General features: G+C 61.6%; 1 protein-coding gene and 1 long non-coding RNA gene across 3 annotated transcripts; one reads left to right on the top strand and one right to left on the bottom strand.

The window, feature by feature from the left end:
* Positions 1-218: 218 nt before the first annotated feature.
* Positions 219-2657, bottom strand: LOC146543336 (uncharacterized). The gene is made up of 2 exons (XR_014886550.1): positions 2554-2657; positions 219-503 (listed from the first exon to the last, which is right to left on the bottom strand). It is a non-coding gene; the product is annotated as an uncharacterized LOC146543336 (long non-coding RNA).
* A 3540-nt stretch (positions 2658-6197) lies between these two features.
* On the top strand, positions 6198-17500 carry CPLX2 (complexin 2). 2 transcript variants are annotated; one of them, XM_085236556.1, is made up of 5 exons: positions 6198-6353; positions 10069-10158; positions 15249-15356; positions 15788-15963; positions 16078-17500. In XM_085236556.1, the coding sequence occupies exons 3-5, from the start codon at positions 15326-15328 to the stop codon at positions 16273-16275; spliced, it is 405 nt and encodes a 134-aa protein (XP_085092682.1). In that variant the 5' UTR covers positions 6198-6353; positions 10069-10158; positions 15249-15325; the 3' UTR covers positions 16276-17500. The 2 variants fall into 2 exon arrangements, with proteins under 2 accessions (XP_085092682.1, XP_085092683.1); XM_085236557.1 differs by lacking the exons at positions 6198-6353; positions 10069-10158 and adding an exon at positions 13885-13907.
* The last annotated feature ends 1033 nt before the right edge of the window (positions 17501-18533 follow it).

Below are 18533 nucleotides of genomic sequence, written 5' to 3'. Positions count from 1 at the left end.
CAAATGTCACCCGGCTTGATCCCCCCCCTGAGCTTGAACAAATGCAACTGAGCGGGGAGGGGATCAGACCAGTGGGGAGAGAGAAAAAGCCCAGGGTTAAAAGCATCCATGGATGCTCGATCCAGGATATGAGTGAGCACGGCTACGGCCTTCCCTTCTTCCACCCTCTGTCAGGCAGGACATGCAGGAACGGGTATCAGAGGCTCAGCCATCAAGGATTAAGGATTTCGTGTTTGAGATTTTATTTACACAATAAGACTTAAGTGATTGCTGCATGAAGTGTAGGTGGATTCTCTCCGATGCCTGCAGAGGGATTAGTGCCTATAAGGCAGCCAGAATGAGCTGAAAATTGGAGAGATCAAAGTGCAGGAAGAGGAATCCCACATTCTCAGTGATTCTGAAGGGAATGGAGAGAGATGACAGTGGTCAAGGATGGGAAGATTGCTGGTGGATGCACACAGTGATTCCCCCTTCCCCATGATGCTGCAGATGCCGGGCACATCCTGGGGACAAGGAGCACCGAGGTATTTTCCATCCTGAGGCTGAAGAAGTTCCATAGGCAGCCATGGGCTCCTGGGACCCTGTGGCCACCTGAGCTCTTCCCCAAACGCGCCCCTACTTGTGGCTCAGGGTGACAGCCCACAGTGACACTGCAAGAGGGACACACATGTCCCCATTCTCACAGCACCCAGCCTGCAGCCAGGCTGCACACATCAGCCTTCTCCTCTTGACCTTATTAAAGCTGCCGGGCTGCCATGGGCTGATTCGATTAAACAGGCACAGAGCACCGTCCCCGACGGGCAGAAGGGATGGATGGTGAAGAAACAGAGTCCTTTCACCCCCGGTGTCTCATTAGCAGCAACTGTTCCAGCTCCAGCCATGCTGTGCTCTGCTTTGCACAGGGGCAGCTGTGAGCCCCAGGGGACCCCACAGCACAGCCCCAGGGGGGGCACGTAGGCTGAGAGCTGCGGTGCAAGTATGTAGGGGTCCGGCAGCAGCAGCCCACGGACAGCAGCAGGGCTGCACAGCTGCAAGCGGCTCCTTTCCTCCTCTGCATCTGCAGTGACCGACTTTGTTCCATCACCCGTGTTGTGCAGGGGTGTGCGCCCACCCACGCATCCCCCAGCCCTGCACTCGGCGTAGGACAGAAGTTTCATCCCCATCTCTTCCCAAGATCCGCAGGCAAGCGGGTGTTCCTTCGCCGCAAATGAACCCGCAACGCTTTGGAGAAGGGCTAATTCCCTCCCTCCTTAATGCATGGAAGCTTCTTACGCTAAATCTATACAGGCACAATTAGCATTATTCATATTCCATATGCTCCGCTCCCTGGTGATGAATATTAATCCGTTCCCCGCTCCCAGGCATTGGAGATAACGGCGCTGCACTGCGCCGCAGCGGCGGGGACAGAGGGAACATTGCTGCAGGTGGAGGGAGTTTCCTTCCCGTGTTGAGAAGGGGGGACTCTGCAGTTCTGAGGGGGGCTGCAGGACTCCTGCAGTTGGCTAATGCAGAGCAGCCTCTCTGGATGGCTCAGGTCTGAGATTTCAGAACTCACAACAGCTTTCAAAACCTGTAGTGCTGTGCCACAACCCCACACAACCCAGAGCATCCCATCTGCCTGCCCTTCATCCTCACTCAGGCCAGGGGCCCAAGTATCACAGGAGTGGTGGGGATGGAAGGGGGGAGGCCAAGATGCACCGTGATGCCATACATCCATCCGCATGCTTAATCCATATAGCATCAGGGCCCCCATCTGCTGCATCACGCATCATTAGCTGGCTGGTTTCCGAGGCGGCTCCCAGCAGAGGTGGAAATTGTGCTGGGGGGAGATTGGTCCCCCACTGGGAGAGTCACATTTTGGTTGCTCATCTAAGGCTTAGGGGTGTGGGATGGAGGGGACCCCGAGGTTCCTGTGGGTGCTGCACAGCCCCACAGCCTGCAGCCCATGTGCAGAGCAGAGCTCAGCTCCGCGGCACAGATCCATCCACCCCAATCATCCCCACTGCCCCAGCCTGGTAACTGTCACCAGGGCTCAGCCCCTTTAAATCCTCGTGATTGCAGAATACACTGGGACACCCTACCCAGAAAAATAAAGGAAAGAAATGATTTTCTTCTTGCTGGAAAGCTTGGAGAGCTGCCCGCTCCTTGCCAGCCCTCCCACGCACTGCACAGTGGAGGACTGCAGGGCCAGCATGGGCCGGGGGGGCTGGGGCGCAGTGGGGTGCCCCTCTGTGCTGGGGTCCCTTCCCTCCACTCCCCGCTCCATCTGTCCCATTCCCGTCTGTTCCTACTCTCTGCCATCTCTGGGCTGAGATCTGCTCCCAAGGGAGCTCACTGCTCCAAAGAAGCCAAAACTCACCCCAAATCCCTGCTGGAAGCCCCATGGAATGAGCCACCCCAACCAGCTGAGCTGAGCCTACGTGGGGCTCTGAGTGAGCAGCAGTAAAGGTGCAGTGGGAGAGATGCAGGCTCTGGGGTGCAGGGAGGGAGCCCTGAGCCAAGGTCACTCTCCCACTCTGCTTTCACGCCAGGATGGGTTTTCTCATTACTTACCCAAGCTGTAAATTGTCTAATTTGGAGCACACCATTTATCCCCGATGTGCACTTGAGCAGGCAGATTTTGTTTTCAGGTGTGTGATTAATTCTCTCCCCCCCCCCCCCCCCCCCCCCAACGTGATTTCTCTCCTAGGAAACTGCAAACAGACAGCTCTGACCCTTGTGGCAGTTCGGGTGCACATCGGGGCAGGGCACAGCAGCCGGGTCCTGCAGGATGAGAGCAGTGGGAGCTCTGTAACAGCTGTACAACCCCCGGGCCATGCTGGATAACCCCAAAATCCAGCGCTGTGCCACGCTGCTGCCCATCATCCCCAGCACCTCCTCCAACCCCGGGCAGCAGCAATGGGAAGCAAGCAGCACTCTCCCTGCTCCCAAATCAATCTGCTGGGAATTACCATTTTTATTAAGACCTAACATGTCCTTGGCTGCTGGGAATGTGATTTGCTCCCGGAATGAGATTACTGCGGTTCCCAAGGAGCCACCATCGGTCTCGGTGACTTCTGCCCTCGTGGCACATCCCCACACGGTGGCACGGAGCAGCGCTGTGCGCCAGGTCCCTCCCGTCCCCGCGCCGAGCTGTGAGAGCTGGGTCACCTGCTGTGAGCGTGCACCCCCCTCTCTGCTGCTGGAGAGTTGTTCTCCGTTCTCCCGGGTGGTTTTTCAGATGAAAGGAGGTGAAAAATCACTTCCATTCACTGTGCAGGAGGCCCTGCAGGGCTGCCTTGGTGCGTGGTGCGGTATGTGGCTCTCCCAGCGCGGGGCTGAGGGAGGAGGCTGAGCCCCGCACTGCCCTTTGTGCTGGGGGACGTCCTCCCAAGGAGCTGCTTAGCATTCGGAGCAGGCGCCCGCGTTGTTTCCGGGTAAAAACTCTGAGTTTCACTTCAAAAACACATCGATCTTCTGCAGCGTGCCATGAAAGGCAGCATCTCCTCGCCCACTTTCTGAAACTGGATCACAGCAGCACCAGGACCCTGTACCATGGGGCTGGATCTGACTTCCCCAGCGTCAGGACACGCAGCCACCTTCTCCCTGCCATCGCTCTGCAATGCCGTGCTGCTCATCTGCCCAGCGGGAACGCTGATGGATCTGCATTGCCTCTTCCTATAAGGTCCCGGCTGCACGTTCCCAGCTTGAGGAGAGAATACTCCAACAGCTTCTTTACTTACACGTCACATGAGGATTGTGGTGTCTGTCCCGAGTCCCTCCTCTGCTGCAGAACCCATGGCAGAGAGCTATGCCTCCCCAGGGCTGAGCATTCCTCCTGCCCCCATGCCCACCGAGGGTGGCACGTTCCCACAGGAGCACATTTCCTGCAGCTACAGGACCTCTGCTCCAAAGTGTTTGCTTATGGCTAAGTGCAGCTGCCCCAGCACCTGGACCATGAGTGTGACGTGAGAGCCCCCAGCACCTGGGCGGGAAATGATAAGGGCATCTGTTCCCATTAGCAGGCTGAAGGCTGGGGAGAGAAACGACTATTGATTGCCCTGTGAGCTCAGCATCAGGCACGCACGCATGGCATGCAGCCACGATCAATAATGCTAGAGAGGTGCTTGGGCTCACTGGGAGTTCTGCCTCTGCCTGGGGCACGGGGACAAAGGTTGCACCCTGCCAGCACCCAGCACAGCCCTGCAGTGCACAGCCCACGCCGTGCAGCTCCCCCCTCTCCAAGCCCATGTTTCCATCCCGAAGAGGAGAGCAGTGATGCTCCCTGGGGAATCTCTGTTCAGCCCCATCCACAGGGGTACCCAGCTGGAGCCCGGCTCCCCGCCCACTCTCGATCCCAGGGCAGCTGCCTTGGCATCCATGGGACACTTGAACTGGGTACAAAGGCAAGAATTGAGAGAAAAGCTGAGATTTCCATCCTGCCAGCAGAGGATGTCAGCAGGAAAGGCGGAACTACACTTCCCAGAGTGCTCCTGGCCCTGTGTGCTGCCCGGGAAAGGCGAAGAGACTCAGCTGCCAGCTCCTCCCTGCTCCTAAATTATTCTTATTATTGTTTATTTGTGGTTTTTCTGCACTTAACTGCCTTCCTCGTCCACTTAATTGGGGGATTATTGCCCCACCTGCCCATCCACCAGAGCCCAACTCATTACCGGGGTTTATTTATGAGCAGCACGGCAGCAGAACGCACCCTGCAGCTCCATCTCCTCCGGTGCAGGCAGCTGGAGGCGATGGACAAAGGCAAGTCAGAGCCACCAGCAGCGAGTGTGGCTGTGAGGTGACACGGAGGTGTCCCAGCACCTCCTCCTGTCCTCACGTCAGCGCAGGGCACAGGATGATGCTGCTCTTGGCACAGCGCAGGGGAAGCAGCAGGAGCTTGGCTGAGCCTTAAAGTGCTCTCAGAGCTGAGGAAAGGTCAGCAGCACAGCGCCGTCCTTCCGCTCGCAAGAGGGGCGCGGGCTCCTTGGCACTGCAGTGGCAGCTGGGTGACAGCAGGCTGACAATGACAGCACGGCATGGTGGAGAAGCAGAGGGACCCACAGCACCCACAGTCCTTCTTCCCACTATTGCTCCATCCACAGGCAGAAGAATCCAGGCAGAATGTGGGGCAGAGCATGCGAGCCCGCCGATGGAGCGCTACGATAAATAAATCATGGCGCCAAAGTAATCAGAGCTGCCCACTCAGCTGCTTGGGATGCGGTGCCAACACGGGGGATTTGCAGCTGTACCTTCCCGGCCTTCAGGCCCACGGCCCAAGTGCTACTCCTCTGTTTGCAGCCGTGTTTTGCAACCTCAGCACCGACAGGGATTGATTTATTCATCAGCAGCTCCAGCCCGCACCATCCCTGCATGAGGGCCGTGACGAGCGGTGGCAGTGCGACGAGCAGCATGGCACGCAATGGCTGACCCTATGCTGCTGTGCCCGGGGGGGGTGAAGGATGCCATGAGAAGGGAAGTGTGAGCATCAGACCCTCAAGGGGCTGCGCTGCATTAACGCGTGTCCATCCTGTGCCCCTTGCAGGGCAGAGAGGACGGAACCTATTTTCCAAAGGGAGTTCAGCAGTGCCAATGGCTGAACCTATTGCAGAGGCAATAACAAAGGTCCTGGTCCCCATCCCTTTCACTTGCCCTGCCCATCCAACCTCAGATTTTGGAGATCCCACAGGCCTGCTGGGGTGGTGCACCCAATACCCAACAGGTCCAGAGGACCTCGTATCCCAGGTGGCACCCACACAACCTCATGGCCAGCAATGGGCTTTGTCCCCATGGTGTGGGACAGCAGTCATGGGAGAGGGACACAGGGAGTCTGGGGAAGCAAAGTGCTGGGCCCTGGTTGGGGGTAGATACTGAGTGGGGAATTGCTGTAGGAGGGGGGGGATCAGGAGGGATGGGCAGATACTGGGGGAAACTGGTGGGGATCAAGGACAGGAACTGGGGGTACTGAGGGGCACGGGGGGTAGCGTTGGTGACTGCTGGGGGGGATTGATGGGCACCAGGGGCATGGCCGGGTAATGCCCCTGGTAATGGGAGGAAAAGAGAGGTGGGCACTGCTGGGGGGGTAACTACGTACTGGGGTGCAATTGCCGGGGGCGATTGCTGGGTTCCTGGAGCAATTACCGGGTACCGGGGGGGGAATCGCCGGGAGCGGGGGGCTGCCGCCGGGGGCACGGGGCGGGCCGGAGGCGGGCGCGGAGCCGGCCCCGCCCGGGAGGCCGTGCGGCGGAGGGGGAGCCAGTACCGGGCCCCCCCGTACCGCTAGGGCTCCCGCCTCCCTTCCGGCGGCGGTTCCTTCTTCCCTACGCCGGGGGCGGACGGGGCGGACCGGAGCCGCACCGCACCGCGCCGCGCCGAGCCAGGTGGGTGCGGGGCCGGGAGCGGGGCCGGGGCCAGGGGCGGGTCCGCCGTGCCGCAGAGCTCGGGGAGGGGGGGGCCGGGGCCCGGCGGGCGGTTCGGGCACGGGGACCGGCCCGCCGAGCCTCCCGGGGCTGCCGGCTTATGTAACGGGGCGGCGGCCGCGGGGCTGCGGCATGCGGGAAGCGGGATGCGGAGTGCGGGATGCGAGGTGTGGGATGCGGAGTGCGAGATGCAGATGCGGGATGTGGGCTGAGCGCTGCTCCCACCGGCTGCCCCCCCACGCCGCCCCGCACGCCTGGGTAGGGGCCGCGGGTGCGGTGCGTGTGGTTGGGAAGGGCTGTCACCGCCGGGGTGTCACCCCCCGGGGCTGTACTGCGGAGGGAGGGCTGCAGAGCGGGGCCGTGGGCAAGAAGAGGAGGCCACCTGCTCCCTCCGCTGCCCGTTCCCGAGGATGCTCCTCGCAGCCTCCTGCCGGGGGGAGCTCCCGGTACCCTGCCAGGCTCTTCTCATGCCTCCCCCTCAACACCTTTCTCTCCATCCTGCTCCCCTCGGCTACACCAACTCCTTTTGGGCCATCCCCATTGCATGTTCCCGAAGAGCCATCCTGCTGCACCGACCCTCCAGGGGTCCCAGCTCCCCCAGCTCCATCCCCTCTCCTTGCAGTGTCCCCACACGGGGTAGGTGGCTGCTGTGACCCAGGCCTGGCAACATGCAGTGGCAGTGTCACCCGCGTGGTGGGAGCGTGACCGGGCAGCTGCTGCCCCAGGCACCGGCGTGGTGATTCAGAGCAGCAGAGCAGGGCTGGCGCCTTCATTCTGAGCAGGGCTGATGGCTCAGGGCTTCTCTGCAAAGCTGGGGAAGATGTGAGAGCTCAGTCGAGATAAACTGGCACAGAAAAATGTCCTTTGGCTGTGGGCTGAGTGTTTGCTTCTTCGATTGCCTTGCGTGAGAACATTAGTATTGAAATGACCCCAACCAGACAAAGCGATTAACACCTTGCAGTACTGGAGGGTGGCCGCGCTTCACACTTTGGCTCATCCCTGGTTTCAGCACTGCCTACTGGCAGGCAGAACCTACCAGGCCCGGTGCCACACATCAGGAGCCCTTTGGGGACCTGCACTGAGTTTCGCATCATGATTTTAGCACATGAGCTGAGACCCAGCAGAGGTTGGATACCACACTCTGTCTGTGGAAAACCCTCTGCTGGGCATCTGTGTGCCCCCACTCGGATCAGCAGCATATGACACAGTGCCATCCCCACCAAGGAGCCCCAGCTGTCCCCAAGGCTGTCCCGTCCGGGCACAGGATTGCACAGCCAGCCGCAGGAGCTCTGTGTGTTCCTGGCCAGACCTTCCCATTTGTTCTTCTGCCAGCATCAACCATGAGTTTAAATGCTCCTGCTCCCTCCCTGGTGTTTACTCGCCGGGTGTATTTATAGAGAGCAATCAGGTTGCTCAGCCAGAGTAAACAGCCGCGCTCTCACGTGAGCGCTCCACTCGCCCATCCCAGGAGCTTTCCCTTCCACCTGCCCTGGCCCTGCAGAAGCTCCAGCCACACACTTCTGTGGTTCTCTGGGCTGTGCCGCGTGTCCCAGGTTGCACTCCCCAGGAGTCACTGTCACCTCACCATCCTGCAGGTGCCCTCTCCTGCCACCAGTCCAATCCCTGGCCAACTGTTGCCACCATCTCCTGCAAAAATAACCATCCAATGCTCAGAATCACCCATCACCACAGCTCTGCAGCAGTGGTACCCACCCCTGTCCTGGCCCACGGACAGGAGATTTTGGGGGCCAAAGGTTTGGTTCAGATGCAGCTCTCTGCATCCCTGTGGGTAGGGAGAGCACTGCTACCCTAACTCTGCTGTGAAGGCATTTCCCCAAAGTGCAGAGGCCCTGTGCCTTCCCACCTCAACACACAGTGCCTGGGCATGAGACTGCTGCCAGCCCCAAGCAGGTCACACAGCTTCTCCTTTGGCCCCATCCCATGCAGCCCTCTTCTCCCCATCTCCAAGCTGCCCTCTGGCATCCCAGGGGCTGGACAAGACTGGCTATGATCGTGGGGTGCTGTGAACAAGAGCTGGTCTCGTCTCCTTCACTACCTCTGCCCCACATATTGCAGCCATACCCTGGGCTGGGTAAAAGCAGCCCTTCCAGCTCCAAGTACGCTGCAGCTCCAAGCCAGGGCTGTCCTGGTGTGATAGCATCCTCCTTTCCTTTACCTCACCTCTGCCTTGGTTGTGGTTGGCGTCTGACTGCCTGGACAGACAGATTCATGGACAGCCAGAGCTGCTGCCTGTCCCCATCTGTCCAGGTAAGATATAGCTCTGTGATCCTGGCCGGCTCTGCTTGTTAAAAAGACAGACTAAAATAAAATAAAATAATAAATAAATAAATAACAGCCACATCAATCTGGCCCCAAAATCAATGCCTTGTGATTACCCAGCCAGTATGGCCCCCAACACCCCCCGAGGACTGAATCTCCCCACGTCCTCATGCAGGCAGTGCCCAGCTCTGACCATGCTCCGGGGCTTCAGCAAAGAACAGCAGCTGATCTGCACCGCAGAACACAGCCCGCACAGCGGGGACCGATCCTGACCCAGCACAGCTCCTCTCCCTGGCGCTGAGCTGTCCAAAAACCCAGCTGCCCCCGGTCTTGGCGCTCTGCATCCCATCCCACCCGGCTCCGACTCTTCCCACATCCTGCAGGAGGCAGCGCTTGTCCCCAGCAAAGGTCACCTTCACGCTGCCGCCGAGCCCTTCCCAGGCTGAGCCTCAGTACTGTGCTTCCCGGAGACACAGCTGCCTTTCAGGGGTCTCCATGGGGGTCTCACCGGAGTGTGAAGGGCTGACTGCCCGCCTGCTGCTGCATAGCCAGACTCAGCACTGCATCCCCCAACCCAGCACTGCATCCCCAAACCCGGCTTCATGTCCCCAAACCCAGCACTCTCTCCCTGAGTCTGTCTCCCCCCCTTCTACCCTGGGCCATTATTTACCTACAATTTGCCAAATCCCCCTCGCTTCCTGGGATGCAGGAAAGGAGGTGGCTCTGCGCTAGGACAAATTTGTGACATCCCCAGGAACCTACTCCCTGCATCCCACGGCCCATATCACACTCATGGCACGCACCAGGGTAGAACCATGGGGACAGATCACTCAGAGCTGATGGCCAGGTCTCTGCACAGCCCCGTCCCCAGGAGAATCCCCTGAGCCCCCCCAGCACGATGGAGGCACTCCAAGGACATTCAGCAAAGGGACGAGGAGAACCCCAGGCAGAAGCTTTTCAAAGTTAGGCTGAAGTTGGGTTCCCAGAGGAGGATCTCTCAGACTGCAGCCTTTGTTTGGGGCTTTGTTTGCCTGCTCACTTTAACTCGCCATTATGTCCTCTGAAGAAGAAATGAATCACTTGAAAACTGAGGAATGCAGAGTTAATGCCAATTTTTAAAACCCTCCAAGAGTTGAGAGCCCTCTCAATAATTAATGAAGGCATCAAAACTTCCAGGTGTCTGTCTGCAGCTCAGCCAGCAGCAGCCATATCCTCAGTCCAAGAGGGGGCACAGACCCCCACGTAGCCACCTCCCTGCCCACCCTGGGGTGGCTCAGTTAGTGCATCGCTCCCATCCTCAGAGCTTGGTATCTGGGGCGGTGCGATAACGCAGCACCCTGTGCGTTAGGAGGGTGGTCCCCCATCACTGACCCTTTTGCCATCGGTGTCTCTGCAGGCCCGCCCTCCTGCGATGCCCACCCGCCCCCGGCAGCCCCTCGCAGCGCTGCTTTAGGTGCTGAAGGCCACGGACACTGCGCACACCAAGGTAGGCTCTGGCTCTGGCAGGGCTCGGTTTGGGTGGACGTGAGGCATGGAGCTGGTGGTGATGCTGCAGGTGGTGCAGGGACACAGGGGCAGATTTTTTTTTGGTTTGTTTTTCCTTTTTTCACTTTTTTTTTTTTCTCCCTCTGAAAGCCCCCAGATGGGCAAGGTATGAGCCAAACCCCACTGGCAGCAGCCAAGAATGGTTTTCTGGCCACAGCCCCAGCAGCTCTTGGAGTGGCACCATGCCCATCCGGTGTCACGCTGCAGCGGAAACCCCGCGCGCAGGCGGACTGGGGGAGGCTTCAGCAGGGGGAGATGGCAGCATCCCTCCTAGCCCCCCCTCAACACAGTGTGTCCCACTCCCAGTGCTCCCGGCATGGTCTCATCCTACTCCCACCATGCTGCAGCCACCCAGATGTCCTCCCTGCCACCACTGAGCCCCCCAGCATGCAGCCATCTGCTGCTGTCAGAGTTCAAGATGTCCCTGGTTCCGTGGGGTACCACTGCCCCCAGAGCTCTCCCTTGGTGGGGTGGCCCTCCCAGGAGGGAAGCAGCTCACCCTCCTTGGCCCTGCTCTCACCCCAGCACTGAGCCTGGGAGAGGAGCTTGGGGGCACTGAGAATCTGCTCCCCACAAAGCCCTGACTTCTTCCACCATCAGCATTGGCTCTGGATGTCTCCTGCCAGGGCCACGGGGACAGTAGATCAGGATGTTCGTGGGTTGGCAGCTCCCCCAAAAGCAATTGCTGGGGCAAGGAGCGATGGGGTGAAGATATGGGCTGCATGGGGCTTTTGTCCGCTGCCCACACGGTGCCGGGTGCACTGCGCCCAGCTCCATGCCAGCCCCTGCAGAGCTGTGCGGTGTGCGTGCCTGCCATAAATATTGATGGGGCGGACGTGGTGCAAGTGTGCCTTTATACGCACCGCTCGGGATGTGCATGCTGTACGAACCGGGGGAAGCGGTGCGGGTGCAGCACTGAGGCTGAATGCACAGAGGCTGTATAGGGGAGGTGGAATTCAGAGTGGGGTGGGAAGGGGCTGGGTGTAAAGCCCCGGTGGTCAGGAAGCAGCAAAGCAAAACCTGCTGCCAGACTGCAGTGAGCGGCAGCTGCTTCCCCAGCCCACTGACATGCAGCCCGTGCAGGATGAGCAGCGAGGGGCTGCAGTGCCGCTGCTTAACCATGCACAGCACAGAGGCAGCGGCCGCACAATGCTCTGAGAGCTGCTGCTGCAGTGCACGGCCAGGAGGGTGCTGGTGTCCCTGACACGGGCAGGACTGTAGGTGGCAGAGCCGTGGGGCTGTGGTGGCTGTCAGTCCTGGGAAGGGCAGCAAGCAGAGCTCAAACACAGGGGACGTCCATCCCCTGCATCACTCTTGCACAGGCCATCTTTTAGGGCAGCTCAGGAGGGCAGAGCAGCTGCACTCCTGGGACACTGCGCTGGGAACAGCTGGAGGCTGCGACTTCGGTCCTCTCCTCATCCACAGCTCCTTTGGCCACCGCTGCCCCAGCCCACAGCCAGCACCAGTGCACACACAGCTCCTGCACGCAGCCCCCGGGGGATGTGAACATCCCTCATTGCGTGCGATGCCGCGATCGGCCCCGCCAACCATCTGCTGCAGCATCTCCCCTCCACCCACTCGCAGCTCACGCTGTGCCCTGTGGCATGGAACCGGTGGCACCTGGAGCACCCAGCAGCAGGCAGGGCCAGGCTGGGGGTGCCCTGTGCTCCCCTGGACGACCTGCATTAGCGATGCCAAGGGGCAGCGATAGCGACGCAGCCAGCTCTGCAATATTGATGCTGATGGGTCTGCGGCTGGAAAGCAGAGAACAGGAGCACGGTGTGCTGGTGACCCTGTGACCCTCTCCACGTGTCACCACCGGGTTGGCAGGGCTGTCCCTGCCCTCTGCGTGCCCCAAACCACACTCAGACGCTGCACTACGAGGGTCAGCTCCAACCCGATGCTGCAGCATGCGTGGTCCTGTCCCTATCCCCGGCCTTGTCCCTGCCAGGTGCCAGCACCCAGGGGGCCGGGACCACTCTGCAGAGCTGCAGCTGCTGCTGCTTTGTGCCTCCTCTCCCCCGTTCCCCGCCACTGTTTTTGTTTTGTTTAAGAGGCTGGGTTAAGAATTTTAAACAGGCTCCTGAAAAACCCAATTACCTCCAGAAGACAACCTGATAAAAGCCGCCGAGCCGGCACGCTGCGCATCGCCTCGCGCTGCAGCCGAGGGAAAACCGACGTAACAAAGCCTTTGCAAATGGAGTTAACCACTTTTAATCCCTCGGTGCGACGCGGAGGGCCAAGTGGTTTTTTTCTGCAGAGATGGGGGCGGGGGGAGCATAAATAACCCGACGGCATCGCGCTGCTGGGGGGCAGTCCCAGAGCTGCGACTCGGAGCAGTCCCTGGGCGCACTGGGAGCTGCTGGGGGAGGACGCGCTCAATGAGCCGAAGCATCTCCAAAGATTGAAAGACTCGAGGACCCATCCCAGGAACAAAAGGAGGCGTTTGTCAGGCGCTGAGAGACGGGCTCGTTAATTCCTCCTGGCTGTCACACTTATCTGTAATGAATTTGTGCTCCGCTGTATTATTTTTAATACAATAGGAGCGGTGCCGCCCGCCCACCGCCCGGCTGCCGGGAGCGCTGACGTCAGCGTGCAGAGCGGGGTGCTGCAGGACGGACGGATGGATGGACAGGCCAAGGTCTGTCCCAGCACTCACAGCAGGGTTAAGCGCTGAGGCAGAGGGCATTTTTTCCATGATAGAGGAAAACAGTGCGGTTGGTCAGTGTGGGAAGAAGTGGAGGGCACAGGGAGCAGGGAGCAGGAGGGATGTGTGCTGGAGTGCTTTCCCTGTGCCAAGGCTGCGCTGTGCGTGGCAGCAGAAGGGCAGACATGGGGGTTCCCCCCACGCTGTGTGCCCCACAGAGGGGCTATGGCCGTGAGCATCCCTGCAGGACTGCAGGGCCTCACCTCACCGCCAGCTGTCCCCACAGCCAGGCTAAGAGCCCCACTGATCTGCAAAGAGCGCGTTCCCTTCCTGATAACCCAGGGCTGGATGGATGGGGCATTGACTCTGCGGGGCAGTGGGACATTCACATGGCCCTGGCACCTGCACACCCTGAGCTCTGCCCCAGCCATGGGAGTGCAGGGGCCACAAGGTCATTGCGCGTCCCCAGCATCTCCTGGGGAATCAGTGCTACAAATGTGGGGCTGGGAGCTCTGTGTGGCTGCGCAGGCCACAGTGATGTATCAGGGACTTTGAGAAGTCCCGCGGCACCCCACAGCTCTGCAATTAGTCACGGTGGGGTCATTAAGGCCTGACAGGTGTGCAGAGGCTCAGGTGCGCGGTGCTGAAGGGGTCACCTCATTTGGGCGCAGGGTGCAGGGACGGCTGGGGGCTGCTCGTGGTGGCTGCGGCTGGGAAGTGCCTGGCTTTGCCACAGATTGCGGAGGTGAAGCATTAACAGACGCCGGGGTGCTGCTCCCCCCATCCCTTCGCTGCGGGATCGGGTGGTCCCGGCGGCGGCGGCGTTTCCCCGGGGGCGTCCCGCTGTGTGGATGTGGGGTCCCGTAATCCCTTCTTTTGCCCTCTTCCGGGACCGAGAGCGGAGCGGGGCTGGGGGTGTCGCCTCGGGCGGGCCCACGCGTACGGCGGGGGGCGGGCGGGGGGCGGGCGGGAGGCGGGCCGCGGCGGGGCGGGGCGGGGCGGGGCGGGCGGAGCGGCGGCGGCCGAGAACGGCGGCGGAGCCGGTGAGTGCCGGTGCTGAAGGGACAGCGCCGCCGCTGCGGCACCGGGCGGGGCGAACCGCATTCACCGGGGGAGGAGTGGGCGGGAGGGGGGGTCCCGCGGTCCCCCGGCGGTGCCGCGTCCCCTTGTCCCCAGCGGCCGCGGTGCGTCCTACCCCCCGTCCCGTGTCCTCCGTGTCCCCGCGCTCCCGCACCCGCGGTGTTCCCCGCATGTCGCGTTCTTCCCTTCAATGCGTCCTCCGCGTCCGTGCGCCCCCCGCGCGCCCCAGCATCCCGCGGTGCTCCCGCGCTTCCCACCCCTTGGCGCCCGTGTCCCGCTCCCTCCGTTTTCCGTATACCCTTTCTGTCCTCGGTGTCCCCTACGCACCTTCCCCCGGGGCACAGGAGGGAACAAACTTCCCCGGCCCCCCACCCCCGGCTGGAGGAACTCTCCCCATCGCCGGGAGTCCCGGGGAGCTGGGGGAGATCCGTGGGGCTGCGGCACCCACTGGGCACACGCACGCTGCAAAGTGCACACGCATCATCAGCACAGCCCTCGCCCACGCACAGGGCACACAGGGCGCACACACACACACACGCAGAGCACTCCTACATGCACACACAGTGCACACGCAGCCTGCAATCCCACCCGCGTGCGCACGCAGCATGCCAGCAGCCTGCAACACCCCCACACGCACGGCACAGGCTGCAAAGCAGTGCGCACACACACCCCCGTGCTGTACACACACCCAGCGTGCAGCCCACCGGTGTGCAAACACACGCACCCAGCATGCAAACACAATCTGCACAACTGTACACACACGAGCCCATGCACACACAGCTTGTGAACCCACAAACTCACACGCAAAACCTTGCAAGCAGCCTGCAAACCCCCCGCAGCGTGGCCACACACAGCTCCAATCCCACGAATCTGTACACATGCGTACAGCCAGACATATACACAGCTCTGTGAATGCACCTCCTGTGCACACACAGCTGCACAGCTGTGCAAACATGCATGGAGCTCACAAACACAAACACACACGCCTGCAACCCCAAAGAACAGTCCCAACCCACTGGCAGCCTCTTCTCCACCCACCCAGAGAGCCCAAGCACCGCGACACACGCATATGCACACAGGGTCACGTTGTGCTCCCCAGGCTGGCTCTGCCCCCACCATGCAGGGGGACGTGCTGGTGGCAATGCGGGTGCCTCTCCAGTGGAACTCGGTGCTCCCGTGCCCGTGCCACTCTGTGGTGGGCAGCACCAGACTGGGAAATCCACCTGAAGCCGAGTCCCTGTGTGCCAGGACAGTGGGGACCCCTGGCTTGGTGTCCCCGACCACATCCCTCTCTCTGTGCCCAGGTGGCCCTGGTTGGAGAGCCCGGACAGCAGTGGATGAGCGCTGGGCACTGGCATAGCCACACGCACACACCGGCACCATGGACTTCGTTATGAAGCAAGCACTGGGCGGTGAGTAGGGAGCATTTCCACCAGGAGCAACACTGTAGGGTGACAACACACCCAGCATGGAGTTGGGGAGGGCCACCGCGGGGGAATGAACGGCTGCCAGAGCCCTACAGGGCTCCTGTCGGTGGTGCCGGCAGCGCCTGGCGGGGGAATCCCGGCTCTCCCGGTAGTGTGGGATTCCCCAGCAGGTCCCCTGGGTGCCAGTGCTTGAGCTGCCAGCGTCTCCCCCGGCTGACGCTGAAGTAGGGCAGTGCTGGCAGCCCGCGGCACTCCTCATCCCTGCAGCACCCAGAGCCCAAGCACAGCCGGCTGTGGCACGGGTGGCACAGGTGATCAGGAGACCCCGGGCTGTACTTGCAGGCTGACTCCCTGCCCAGTGTCGGGCAGGAAGCTGAGGCCCTCTGGGCACTGGCTGAGAGTATCATGCTATGCAGGGGCCACCAAGGACATGGGCAAGATGCTGGGGGGCGAGGAGGAGAAGGACCCCGATGCGCAGAAGAAAGAAGAGGAGAGGCAGGAAGCGCTGCGCCAGCAGGAGGAGGAGCGGAAAGCCAAGCACGCCCGCATGGAGGCTGAGCGGGAGAAAGTCCGGCAGCAGATCCGTGACAAGGTGGGCAAGCAGCTCCCCGTGCTGCTGGGTGGATGGGAGTAAGAGGTGATGGGTGTCGGGTACAGCACGGGCACTGCGTGCTGCCCGCCCCACTCAGGGCCTGTGTCCCCACAGTATGGGCTGAAGAAAAAGGAGGAGAAGGAGGCAGAGGAGAAGGCAGCTCTGGAGCAGCCGTGTGAGGGCAGCCTGACGCGCCCCAAGAAAGCAATCCCGGCGGGCTGCGGGGACGAGGAAGAAGAGGAGGAGGAGAGCATCCTGGACACCGTGCTCAAGTACCTGCCCGGCCCGCTGCAGGATATGTTCAAGAAGTAACAGCACCACCGACCCTGCCATGGGGTTCTGGGGCACGGGCGCCCTCCTCCCTCCCTCCCGTCCATCAGTTCCCTTGGCCCCAGGGGGGTCCCTGCATCCTCTCTCCATCTCCTGCCCCTCCCTCGTCCCTCAACCAGACCAAACCATCCCATCCTGTCCAGGCAGGGCCCCCCAACCACGCCGTGCCAAAGGGGAGCGTCCCTGGCCGGACAGGGCGAACCGGGACCAAATGCACTGATGTAACCTGGCAGTGGGCTGGGGGCACCCCAGGCCCCACCGGACCCCGGGGCAGCTCCCCGTGCCCTCAGCCCTGCCCTTCTGCCCACTCCCCCCCCCCCCCCACCTGCCAGGGGGCCCGGGCGGGCCTCCGTGTGCCTGCCCTTGTCCCCAGCACTGCCATCCCCAGCCCCATCCTGCCCCGGGCCAAGCCCAAAGCACAAAGCCAGGCGCCCTGCCCGCAGCTCCCCCATCCCTGATCCCCGGGCACGGGGGTCCCCCGGGGCTGCCCGGTGTGCCGCAGCATCGGGGGGTTGGAGGGGACCCCCTTCCCGCATCTCTGGCCCCATAGTTAAAGCCATATCAGTTAGACTGCAATACTTCAGCACCGGGAGGAGCAGGCGCCGCGCTCCGCCGACCGTGTATAAAGGCGCGTGCGGGGCAGGGACCCCCCCTGCCTCGTCCCCCTGCCCTGTCCCCGCTGTCCCCACCGCTCGCTCGTCCGTGTCTCGGCCCCGCTGGCCCCCGTTCTCGCATTAGTGTCTGTGTGCCAGGGTGCGCCCCGTTGCTCCATGCGTCCTCGTGTCCGCCGCTCACGCCTCGAACCCCAAAGCCCCGCAGTCCCCGGGGCTGCCCGCAGCGCTGAGCCGAGAGCCTCGTGCCCGTGGGTTGCAAAAAACCCAGTACGGGGCTGGGGGCTGCAGAGCCTGTCCCGGGCTGCCTCCCCCGGCGCTGGGCACACAGTTCCCATGGGCAAAGCTGCCCGGGTACATCCCAGGAGCCGCTGCTTGCGCCCCAACAGGGGGGCACGCCATCGCCCCGGCCCGTCCCTTGCCGTACTGTGCTCCTGTCCTTCCTACCCCCATGCTTCCTCCGCCACAGCCCCCAGCCACTCAGCCCAGCCCTTCCAGGGAGGTAGAGGGCAGCTCGGGGCTTCGCAGTCATGCTGTGACCATCCTGCTCGAACTAGTCTTTGACAAACTAATAAAATAAAGGGATTTGTACATTGCTCCGGCCTTTTCTCAGCCCTTACTTCCCTGTCACCTTCCCCATCCCTCCATCTCCCCCCAGGGCTGAGACCCGGCCACTCAGCACGCTACCGGAGGGCACAGGGTTCATCCTCAGCCTGCATGGCACCCAGAAGCCAGGCCACAGGTGAAGGGAAAGGCCTCCCATAGTCATCCAGTGCTGCCCTCAGCCCAGCTGCCTCCTGTTCCCCAGTGCCCTCTACAGAGCTGGGGACAAGGCAAAAGCTTTCTGCAGCCCATCCTACAGACCCATGGGTACAGTAGGGGGACCCTCTTCCCCGTGGATCTGGGACTCCCCCCACAGTAACCGGAGTCACCCTCAGGGCCCAAGGGCTCTTTTTCTAGGCACAGCCTTCTGGGGCTGAGGCTGGAGGTACCTCAATCCCAGTTCCCCCAAGAACAGGGGCAGATGCCAGGGGTACACACCTGACAAGGGGTGCCTCGCACCCCTCAGCCAAGCACGGCCGCTGGCACTGCAATCTGATGCAGCACAGCTCAGGAGGGCTCTGCCTGCAGCCAGCCTCAGCTTCGACTGATTTGCCATCATTTAACAGCAAAAAGCTCAGCTGTTACCCAGGCGGCATCAGCAGTGCAGTCACCTGGAAAAGCCTCTGTCAGAAGGAAATATTAGGCTAAGAAATGATAGAGATCGTGTGGGCAAGGTCTCCATCACAGGCAGGCTGTGCCAGCACCTTCTCTCCAGTGACTGCCTGCAACGTGACCCAGCGCACGGCGGGGAAGAGCCCCGCTCTGCTCCCCTGGGGACAGGGGGGCACAGGGACAGCTCAGCCTTAGGCCAGCAGCCGTGGGTCAGGCAGGTGTCTTCTGCTGCCACCATGGCCCCGCTCCATTCGTGTGGGTGCTGCTAGCTGGAGCAGGGAGGGCAGGGCTGGGTTATGGGATGAGGACAGCTGTGCGTGGCTGTCCCCATCCTCTGAGCAGCATCCCTTCAGAATCTTGTCCCCAGCGTGGGGGCACAGCGCCCTCTGGTGGGGCGATACGAGATGGGGACGA

Source organism: Meleagris gallopavo, chromosome 15 (genome assembly GCF_905368555.1).
Source record: "Meleagris gallopavo chromosome 15, MGAL_WU_HG_1.1, whole genome shotgun sequence".
Taxonomy (NCBI): Eukaryota; Metazoa; Chordata; class Aves; order Galliformes; family Phasianidae; genus Meleagris; species Meleagris gallopavo.
Note: the sequence above shows the minus strand (reverse complement) of the source record. Positions and strands in the feature narration are given on the sequence as shown.

Coding starts and splice junctions, on each gene's coding strand:
- CPLX2 (XM_085236556.1), top strand. CDS start 15,326: ATGGACTTCGTTATGAAGCAAGCACTGGGCG. Junction 15,357..15,787: donor TATGAAGCAAGCACTGGGCG/GTGAGTAGGGAG, acceptor CATGCTATGCAG/GGGCCACCAAGGACATGGGC. Junction 15,964..16,077: donor GGCAGCAGATCCGTGACAAG/GTGGGCAAGCAG, acceptor GTGTCCCCACAG/TATGGGCTGAAGAAAAAGGA.